Raw genomic sequence first — 11,486 nt, forward strand, 5'->3', positions numbered from 1 at the left:
CCAAGAAATGTACAAGAAATGTTCTTATCCTCAAATGTACATGATGGCCGCACATCCCCCTTAACTGAGCAGGCGGATCCTACTGCATGTCTGCATTTTGAACAAACCATAAGAATCTGCGCTCGGCCCAACGGTCACACCGTTTACATATTAAGCTGACGTTAATTTTATATAAATATTTATCTTAAAATATCGCAATATGTATCATTATAAATAATACAGATTTAAATCGGCGCGAAACGTCTCAGCGCGAAAGGTCTTTAGGAGCGAATCGTCTCGGTGTGAATCGTCAATAGGAGCGAAACGTCCCGTTACCGCTCCCAAATTACTGACAGGAAGTTGCGATAATCATGGCAGCGATGGCAGAAGAGAACGAAGATGTGGATCTTACTCAAGAACAAACAGAAAAATTACTGCATTTTCAGGTGTGCCATGCAAAATTTCAATTCAAAATGTTTTTATGAATCATACATGTTTATATCAGGACAATCGACTGTATTTTAAAGACAAGACTGGTCCTTGAGTAAGTGATTTGATTCTACATGTAAGTCACTAGTTATGCTACGTCAGTCTTATTTACATTGTATGTATTTTATACAGAAAATTGAAAATATAATGTTAAAGGGGTAATTTATCGCTAAAAATTACCCCACATGTTTTGTTGTTTACAAAAGTCAATCTACATTCTACAATCTGTAAGAGCTAAAAAGGAGTCAGTTCATCATATGCTATTTATAGGACTAACGTTATATATCTGGATCTATTTGCTCTATTAGAGCAAATAGATCCAGATATATAACGTTAGTCCTAGCACAGGAAACATGGCTCCGACCGGACACTGGATCAGACACCTGTATTGGAGGATCAGCAGGCCTGAAGACACAGCAGCATTACAAAAGGACCTAGACAGCCTCCAAACTGGGAGAGAAAATGGTTGATGGAGTTTAAAGGTGCATGGTCACGATTTTGTCAAAAATTATTTTTCTGATTTTATTGTTAACAATGCTTCAGTAAGGCATTCTTAATAAGCAGCTTAAATTTGAGTGTCATTTTTTGAGTCATAAGCAAGTTACAGAGCTTACAATTCTTTGCTATGTAAACATTTTGTGTATGTTTTGAACGTTGAAGAGAAAATTCCAGTTTTAGACCTAAAATAAATGCTTTAAACATGAGGAACTGTTTATTTATGCTTTTAAGCATTTTAAAAAATGAATAAGAAGATAGATATATCAGGTTGAAAAAGATTTTTTAGTGGTATATTGAACATATGTAAACAAAAACAGGGCATGAGCCTTGTTTACATGACAAAGACTTGTGGGCACTGTATTTTGCTTATAACTTTACAACCGACTCTAAAATTTTGGGTAATCATTACAAATGCATTCCTAAAGCATTGCTATAATAAAAACAGAAAAATTGTGACCATGCCCCTTTAACAGAAAGAACCTTTAATCCTGACAAGTGCAAAGTCATCCACATCATTCAGGGAAGCTATAGCATACATAACCATGTATTGAACCTTACCAACAAAGCAAAGTACCTGGGAGTAACCATTAACAACAGTCTTATCTTGACCACCACATAGACCAGGTGTGCAATAAAGCAAACTCCACCACAGCCTTTCTTCGGAGGAATTAATCTACCATCTTGTCTTTGGAAAACCAAGGATATGTACTATACATTAATGGTCAGACTCCAGGTGGAATATGCTTGTGCAGTGTGAGAACCCTCTACTCGGAGCAACGTCAATAAACTGGAAAGTGTTCAGCGCCAGGCTGCAAAATATGTGCTGGCCAACTAGCAGACCACCAGCAGTGTTTCATCAATGATTCAACAGCTGGGATATTAACCACTACAACAAGTACACAAGCGGAAAAAGCAGTGTTGATGTACAAGATCTTGCACTTTCTTGTAGCCATTCCATCTTCACCATTCTGCCATTTTGTTTTTGCTACTATTGGAGGCCATCAACACCAAATACAGGTTCCTTATGCCAGAACAGAGACACTCAAAGGATCCTTCTTTCCATCTGGGATTTTTGTATGAAACACATTACCATCCAGTGTCACAGAGGCTCAGTCCCTTGATGTTCAAGTCAAAACTGATAGACATGAGTTTACATTAAGTGACAGTGCCCCTCTTTTTAGTCCATTTTTAAACTTTAAATATAGGACCACCTGTTGTGCTTGCATCCCTTTTAAAACAGAGCCTGATCTCCATTATCAAGGATGCTGAAAAATATATCTTAGTTATTACTGGTTCTAACTTCAACAAACTTGCATGGATAGTGCGTCATATGATACTGATGCACCTGACAGGGATGAATGCTGAATCTGACCCATAGGTTTCGGATGCTGGATGAGATTAAGTTTTATGGAAAAGGTGACATATTTTATAGATGATAGCTTGCATAGTTGATTTAACTATAATCTAAATGAATCAAAGAGGTAGCTTCAGATGCAGAGCCTGATCTCCATTATCAAGGATGCTCAAAAAATCTTCTACCTCTGTAACCTCACTGAAACCTGCTTAATATATGTGTTTGTTGTTAAATGAAATAATATGATTTCTATGATATAGTATTGTATAATATATGATGCACTATTGTTTTATATGATAAATATTATATCATTATTATATTGTAAAAAGTTATATGATACCATGATATTGTTTTTTTTTAACATTTTGATATGATATTGTATCATTATATTTTTATATCACATATAATTGTATTATATGATATTGTAATATATCATATGGTATCATATGATATTATACATATATTGAAAAATACTTTATGTTTATCTCTGTTGGTCATTTTTATCAGGATTTGACTGGAATTGAAGATATTGACAGATGCAAAGACATCCTACGAGAACATAACTGGGATATAGAGGTACCCTTCCCCCTCTCCCTTAAACCAATTAGATAAAGATGTTTTCCTCTGGATCAGTTTCTTTGAATTAATTCTGCCTTTGTATGCTATCTGTAACATATTTGTTAAGATTAGATTTAAAATAGCCACATAACAATTAGGAAATTCCTGAATTAATTACGCTTTACTCTTAATTTTCTCTTTAAAAAAGATGGATATCTTATGGGTTTGTTGTAGATTGCAGTACAGGACACATTTAATAAGAGAGAAGGAGCACCAAATGTTTTTAATCAACCTGAGGCAGTGAATAATGAGCCCAGAGAACCATCAATGAATCTACAACCAACAGACCAGAGGTAAAACTAAAGTACAATGATGATATCAAGTATTGTAATTTACTTTCTTCTTCTCCATCTTTTTTTAGCATCTCATTATTCATGTTAAAAATTTACTAAAGGGGCACATGTACCAGATATTTCATAGTTCTTTTATTAATTAACATACATATTTTGACCTCATCTTTTCCTCCATCAATGATGTTTGTAGGTAATATTTGTTAGATTAAAATCTTATCATGTAGATCTAAACTGCCTACTTTCAAAGATAAAATCATTGAGCATTATTAATATATATGAATCGGGATGATATGAATGTAGTTGTATTGACTTTGTTTTGTAGGGTGTTCACAGTGGCCCGACCTCCACCCCAGGGCATTTACCAGTGGTTGTACCATGTGATCATCTTTCCATTTCGCTTTGTGTACTCTACATTATTAGATCTTGTTAGGTTTACAAGTAAGTATCATACACAGGATATATATTTGATGTATTAATGACTAGATTTTTCTCTGATTAATGTACATAAGTTTATGATTTCATTTTTGTTGTACTTGTATGAGTTTTGCAATTTCACTAAATAGAGTCAGTATTTTGAATTAGATATTACAATTAATTCTTGGTAAATTGTTTAAGGAGTCTCGGGGGAGAATGTTTCAAGCATGCGATTTCCTTAAATTTTTTTCCAGTGAAAGGTCAACTTATGAGTAAACTATGTGCAAGATATAAAGTAAATTGACTGTGTCTTGCCCGGAATTTTACAGAGAGAATTGTGTAGAATAAAATGATGTTTACGAATCAAATGTAATTTTATTTGTAATAGATGAACAAATAACTTTCCACTCACACAGAACATGATATGATCACACATATTTTTTATTTCGCAAATTATGTTTTCAATCTTAATCATTGACACTGCAATAAATAAAGCACGACGTTCATTTTTCTCAATTGTTACCGCAAAGTCTTAACTGACGTCATCGAAAGATGTTGACTCTGATGTGAATAACATGAAGCTTGAAGAAGCAGCAAAACGATTAAATACTTCTGAACATTACTCTAAGGATTTATTCACTCAAAAATATTTTTATGATAATTATTTTTTTTCTTCTGTATTTGCATTTTACGCACTACTTAATAAATATGTGCGCAGAGGGTGCAAAATTTTAAACGTGCGACCGACCTTGACTGAATTGAAGAATGAGGTTATACAATATGTCTGTTGGTACTGGTAATACATATTATGTGTAAGACATTGTATAACATTTTATCTTTCAGTTCGATTAATTCGACCAGACCCTAGAAGAAGTAAGTTAATATCATTAATATCCATAATTAATATCCATTAATATCCATAGCTGTATCTTATATAGAAAGATTCTGGTCTAGTATTATTATCAATAGTCTGTTTATATTTACATACGTTTATATCAATTAACTGCTCTTCATGATAAATTTGTAAAAAAAAAATAAAGATTGTTAATCAAGTGCTTCATTTATCAGAGGTATTTGGCTAAGTTTAGCAAGGCTACAGTGTTTAAATCCTGCCTGTGAAAACTACTGCTGTATGAAAAGAAATGTACATGATTAATTCTGCAAATGTTATGATTTTTTTCCCTTGAATTTTCCTTTAAAGATGTAACAGATCCAGTCGGAGATGTAACAAGGTTCATTAACAGTTATGAGGAGACATTAGGTACAACACACCCTACCTTCTACCAAGGCTCCTATAGTCAGGTAACTCATAACCCTCACAGCTAGCTATCTTTGTACCATGCTCGTTTGTTAGACTTACCTCACTTCCATTAGAGATTGGATCAGATGGGCATTTTGATAAGTAATGTTAAAAAGGTTTAGAGGTTGAAAAATGTAGAAGCCTCATTTGATCAATTTTATAACATGAAAGAATTTAGACTAAATTTGAAATGAAAGTGAATTAATTTGTCTTATGTGAAACGGTAAATGAATATGTGTATTCATATTGAATGTTGAAATTTTTTAGGCTCTTAATGATGCCAAAAGGGAGTTAAGGTTCTTATGTGTATACCTTCATGGTGATGATCATCAAGACACAGGTGACTTCTGTAGGTAAGTCAGGCTCACCTGGTGACGAGAGCAAAGTCTGTTTGCAAAGTCTGATTACAATGTTATCATTTTCAGTAACCTTGATGAATTTCAAAGAACTTCAAGATTACTTACATTGGTGATAATTAGGGCAGAGAGCAAGATCTGTAATCCTGATTATAAAAAATTATTCTTTAATAAGATAGTTTAGTATTATGATTTGTTAGCCATATGATTGAATTTGCATTGATCAAAATAAAAACAGAAAGCATTATTCGTAACTCTGATAAAATGAAATAACTCTTTTGATGAATTGCAGTGGACAACCAGTAAACTTGGATTAATTATGATTAGAGAAGAACCAGTAACTTTGATAATGATAAATTAGACTTGTGTTAATCAAGATATTAAGAGCATAGTAGTCTTTTAACCTTGATTCAACCAATGAAATTTTATTTTATCTTGATAGGAGATGTTTTGTATTAAACTGATGGCATTTTTAGCTCACCTGAGCTGAAAGCTCAAGTGAGCATTTCTGATCACATTTATTTGTCGTCTAACTGTCCGCCTGTCCATAAACTTTTCACATTTTCAACATCTTCTCAAGAACTACTGGGCCAATGTCAATCGAAGGGATTCAAAGTTGTGAAAATTAAGAATCATGCCCGTTTTTAAGGGAAGATATCTAGGAATCATTGAAATTTTTTAGCAATTTTCAAAATCTTCTTCTCAGGAACCATTTGCCCAGGAAAGCTGAAACTTGTGTGGAAGCATCCTTAGGTAGTGTAGATTCAAAATTGTGAAAATCATGACCCCCATGGGTAGGGTAGGGCCACATTGGAGGGTCTAATTTTTACATTCAAATATATAGAGTAAATCTTTGAAAATCTTCTTCTCAGAATCTTATCAGGAAATCTGAAACTTGTGTGGGTGTCCTCAGGTAATGTAGATTCAAAGTTGTGAAAATCATGACCCCTGGGGATAGGGGGGCCACAGTAGGGGGTTGAATTTTTACAAAGAAATATAAATAGTAAATTTTTTAGAAATCGACCTCTTGGAAACTAATCAGCCAGGAAAGCTGAAACTTGTGTGGAAGGGAAAAAAGGGACTTGATTATAAGCATAAAAATTTCAAAGGGAAATTGGATTTTTATTTAAACAGGATCTACTGAATGTATCATGCTAAATAGTATAGATATTTTGTATTATGACTCTATTAAACTGATTTTATTATGCCTAGTGTTGCTCAGGTGAGCAATGTGTCCCATGAGCCTCTTGTTTGAAATTCAGTTTTATTATTCTTATAGAAACACATTAGGTAATCAAGACCTCATTGATTTCATCAACACAAGAATGCTTTTTTGGGCATGTAATACAAACAGTCCAGAAGGATTCAGAGGTAAGAAAACGTCTATATTTAGGTTTAGAAATAACTCTTTGATACTGGAGAAATCTGTTACATCTTGGATTTTTTTTTCAGTGTCAAGGGCATTGAAAGAAAACACTTATCCATTTTTGGCACTGATTGTCCTACGACAAAACAAAATGACAGTAGTAGCACGTATAGAGGGGCCCATAGGTAAGCAAAGAAACAAACAAATAAGGGTTACACATATAGTGTACAGTGGGTTCCTCAATATTCCTCGAGTACCAATTTTCGTGGATTTCGCTGTCGAATTGATCCAAAGAAATAAAAATGTTCATTGAAGTACAATTTCTAATTTTAATTAGAAATTGTAGCTGTTATAAAGAAAAAAAAACCCATAAAGTGCTTTTAATGAGAATTTCCATCCATCATACATGTACTTGATAGGTTAAAAATTATGAGTTTTGAGATTTCTGAGATATTCTTCAGGGCCTGGAGAACTCATAGAAAAATTAGAAAGAATCTTGCAGGATAACGAGGCATCCTTAATAGCTGCACGTGCTGAAAGGTAAAAGACATGATAACAGGTTATTTGTAAAAAAAAAAAAGTTTGAAACTGCACTTTCAGCAAGTCAATTTGAATTGAGTGTTTCATAAGCATACATTGGTAATCAATGCAAATTTGTGAGAAATTATTTTTCTGTAAAAAATTAAATATTTTTCTTTCCAATTTTCTCCATAAAATTTTGACAACCTTTGAATGATGCAAAAGAAAGACTTGTAATTGTTAACCTTAGATTAGTAAAGGTCACTTGTCATGTTCAAGGTCAAATTGATTAGAAAAAGTATTGTTAAGATTTAAATTGGATACTCGTTGGGCATTATTACGGTATATGGCTTAAATGATTTTGTTACAGGGAAGAAAGAGATTTCACTCAGACGTTGAGGAGAGAACAAGATGCAGCATATTTAGAATCCTTGAAAGCTGACCAAGAAAAGGTAAAGTGATGACTTTAACGTTTACTTACTGGTATTTTATGGAACCATGATAGTTTCTATAAGATATGATGATTTTTCATGTTACACATACTTTACTGCTGAAAATGTCTGTCATGATGGTTTCTTCTTCATAAAACTTATCATGTTTAAATGCATATCAATAGGAAAGGAAAAGGAGAGAAGAGCAAGATAAAATTGACCAAGAAAAACAAAGATTAGTGGATGAGGAAAACAAAAGAAAAGAAATGATACAGGTAATTTTTGGCTCACAGAGACGAAGTTGGGGGAAGTTTATGCTATACCCGGCGTCGGCGTCCGGACATGGTTAAGGTTTTTGTTGCAGGTCCTGTATCTAAGTTATTACTTGCCCTGTCTTCACCAAACTTGCATGGATGATGCATCTGGACCTACTTATGGACTTGAAAGACTTGGATGCTGAATCTGGGCCATGAATTTTAGATGCTGGAGGAGGTTAAGGTTTTTGTAGCAAGTTAAAGTTTTTGGTGCAGGTGCTCTTTGATAGCCATTTCTAAGTTACTACTGGTCCTAACTTCACCAAAATTGCATGGATGGTGCGTCATATGATAATGATGCACCAGGCAGACTTGAATGCTGAATCTGAGCCATAGGTTTTGAATGCTGGAAGAGGTTAAGGTTTTTAGAGCTGGTTAAAGTTTATAGAGCAGGTGCCTCAGATGATTATATCTAAGTTATTACTGGTCCTAACTTCACCAAACTTGCAATAAATGGTGCGTCTTATGATACTGATGCACCCTACAGGTTTGAATGTTGAATCTGAGCATCTTCATGTAGTAAAACTATTTTTGTATATATGTCAGATGTTGAAGACTGATTTCCTGAAAGATGGAACAGGAGAAGTGAAGAACCTGAATAGGTTTTTATAGCTGTTTTTGGTTTTTGTTTAAATGCCCACAGGGAGAGTTACTATCTGCCCCTGGGGATGGAGGATGGGAAGTTGTTTTAATGTTATATATACTAGCAACCTTGTTTTAGTTTATTTATGAAAAAATATACACATAAAACTTATCTTGAAAGTTGACAAATATGGGAAAATTATTTTTTATCAGAATCTTGCACCTTTTCAATATCAGGCCATGCACTTATGATCTTTAAGTTTTTCGCTAAATTAAAATTATAGGTTTCACAGTCCTTTTTGTAAGATTTAAGACAGGGAGGTGGTCATCATTACAGTATTATAATTTTTCTACTCCAGAATGAAACTCAATTGAATGCATATATGAGATTCCTTGACAAGTTTGTGTATGGGCTATGGTACTCGAGTGACCGTTAAGGCCTATTGGCCTCTTGTTTTTTCTTTTTTTGGGGGAAAGGGAGGGTAATTTTACTTTGTAAATAATAGGTTTGGAATTTCCAGACGGAGTCCTGATCCACCCCCACCTCCTAGATCTGTGCTTGTATATATGTATTATTACTGGAATGCAAGACGAAAAAATTAAGATTCCTCATCTCGCGGTTTATTTTTAGGAAAGAGAAAGAATGAAGGAAGAATTAAAGATTGAAATCCCAGAGGAGCCTCCAGTAGATGACCCAGATGTAGTACGAATCGTTCTGAAGTTACCTCACGGATCAAGGATTGAAAGAAGATTTCTGAAAAACCAATCATTAAAGGTGATGCCTTATAAAAAAGACCCCACTATGGTTGCATTATTATATAACTGGTCAAGATGTGCATGCTTCTGTAAAAGTGGTTATTTACGCATGGGGGGAATTTACACTAGTTACATGGTAAGCTTAAAACCGTGTATAATATCCCTGTGAGAATGGTAAAAAAAACAAAACTTGTGTATGGTAAATCATGCATCTGCATATTGAATACCCACACATATTGTTTGACTCCAGAAAATGTGTTCTTTACCACCAGTGTAAATAACAACTTTTACAGTACTATCAACTTTTACAGTACTATAAATGCAGTATTGTGTATTGATTTCAATATTTACTTTGTATTTCAGTTTTTATATTATTTCGCATTCTGTCATGAGGACTGTCCGGATGACTTTCATGTAGTGACAAATTTCCCCCGCCGGACTCTACCCTGTGAACCCTCAAAGAACGGCCCTGATCCCCCTTCCTTTGAAGAGGCGGGGCTAGGCAAAAATGAAATGCTTTTTGTACAAGATAATGAGGCATGATATTCACAGGATATACATTTGGAATAACACTATGGCTCCAAAAAGGAAAAGTTTCAAAACGAAGGCTATGTAAAATGCAGGCGTTTACCAAGAAATTTGGTAGGAAGAAAGGATAAAAAAAGCAAGGGAAGATTCTATTATGTTATGCATTTTATTGATCAGAAAATTGTCGTTTATTTTTTGACCAGAATGTTGTTCCTCTTTATAACCAAATACAAATGTAGTAAGAAGTACGTGTTGCCAAGTCAATGAGCAACCCAGATGTTCCTCTTTTTTTCTATTTATATTTTGTAATTTTTTTTCCTCATGTTCAAAGGGTACTGTGGAAGTTGATAACTTTAGGAAATCTTTTAGAATGAATTAGTTTGATTTATTATAAAAACCTGAAGATATGTTTAGTACGTACCTAAGGGTTACCATAACAGTAACTACTACATGTCCTCTGGAGGGCCTTTCAGCCCTTTGTTAATTGTATGATCAGGTCATTTCATTTTTCTCAAAAACCATGGAATAGAACATGAAGTGTTTTTTATACTTGAAATACATAGTTACATACTGTGGAATTGATTAAATTTCTGGGGACCGATGTTTTTGAATTGTCAGTATGTTAAAATATTATTCACTGAGTGAATAAGTTTTGTGGATTCACTTTCATGTATAAAAAATACAGACTGTGTTTAATAATTAATAATTTGTTGGGATGAGCTTAGCATATCCATGGCAAAATGAGCTCCCATGAATTATAATAATTCCACAGCATGTACAATATAATGACATGGTAAGAGTCAAACTGAAAGTATTTCTTACATTGTATTTCCAGGGGAGCAATACTGAAAGTCCTATTCATAAATTGCTGCATTCTTGTTTTACATTAAAATTTTTGTGCCTGATTTGTCAAATTTATGCCTTACATATTTGACTCTTCGTTAAAATAGAATGCTGTTTTAATAAATTCACTGCCAAATTATATTTTGAAAACATTGAAATGCTTTAATGGTAAATTTATTAATATTATATAGAAAGCATACTCAGATGTTACAGTGATTAAGATGGTTATATAGTTAATAATGTGTTTTTGTATGTTATTAACTTATTCAATAAACTTCAGGCTCTTGAACAATGCACAATACTGAATGATGTTTATGAAATTGTCATCAAATAAAAATTACAACATATGATAACGCATATATCTCAAAATAGTCCCAAAAGGATCATAAAATGACATCACTATACTGTTATGTTATCTGCATTTCATCAGTGTTTGTATGAAAGTCTTTATTTTTTATCTAGTCAACCTTTTTATCTCACCTGAGCTGAAAGCTGAAGTGAGCTTTTCTGATCACTTTTTGTCTGGTGTCCGTCTGTCTGTCTGTAAACTATTTACATTTTCGACTTCTTCTCCAGAACCACTGGACCAATTTCAACCAAACTTGGCACAAACCATCATTTGGTGAAGGGGATTCAATTTTCTTAAAATGAAGGGCCACACTTTCTTTCAAGGGGAGATAATAAGGATTAATTGAAAATTTGTTGATATTTTTCAAAAATCTTCTTCTCAGAAACCATTTGATCAGAAAAGCTGAAACTTGTGTGGAAGCATCCTCAAAGGATGTAGATTCAAGTTTGTTCAAATCTTTGTTCCAATGGGTAATCTTGGGCTACAGTGTGGGGGGG

At 33.7% G+C, this 11,486-nt stretch overlaps 1 protein-coding gene across 2 annotated transcripts; it reads left to right on the plus strand.

Moving 5' to 3' along the window:
• Positions 1-315: 315 nt before the first annotated feature.
• LOC128157176 (FAS-associated factor 2-like) lies at positions 316-10,993 on the plus strand. Of its 2 annotated transcripts, none has more exons than XM_052819610.1 (14): positions 316-425; positions 2,828-2,896; positions 3,113-3,231; positions 3,554-3,669; positions 4,489-4,518; positions 4,847-4,947; positions 5,213-5,298; positions 6,581-6,672; positions 6,754-6,852; positions 7,129-7,207; positions 7,557-7,638; positions 7,803-7,892; positions 9,145-9,288; positions 9,633-10,993. In XM_052819610.1, exons 1-14 carry the CDS (start codon positions 351-353, stop codon positions 9,810-9,812), a joined length of 1,362 nt encoding a protein of 453 aa, XP_052675570.1. In that variant the 5' UTR covers positions 316-350; the 3' UTR covers positions 9,813-10,993. The 2 variants fall into 2 exon arrangements, with proteins under 2 accessions (XP_052675570.1, XP_052675578.1); XM_052819618.1 differs by lacking the exon at positions 316-425 and adding an exon at positions 505-523.
• The last annotated feature ends 493 nt before the right edge of the window (positions 10,994-11,486 follow it).

This window comes from Crassostrea angulata, chromosome 1 (genome assembly GCF_025612915.1).
Source record: "Crassostrea angulata isolate pt1a10 chromosome 1, ASM2561291v2, whole genome shotgun sequence".
Classification (NCBI taxonomy): domain Eukaryota; kingdom Metazoa; phylum Mollusca; class Bivalvia; order Ostreida; family Ostreidae; genus Magallana; species Magallana angulata.

Coding starts and splice junctions, on each gene's coding strand:
- LOC128157176 (XM_052819610.1), top strand. CDS start 351: ATGGCAGCGATGGCAGAAGAGAACGAAGATGTGGATCTTACTCAAGAA. Junction 2,897..3,112: donor AACATAACTGGGATATAGAG/GTACCCTTCCCC, acceptor GGTTTGTTGTAG/ATTGCAGTACAGGACACATT. Junction 7,893..9,144: donor AAAGAAAAGAAATGATACAG/GTAATTTTTGGC, acceptor GTTTATTTTTAG/GAAAGAGAAAGAATGAAGGA.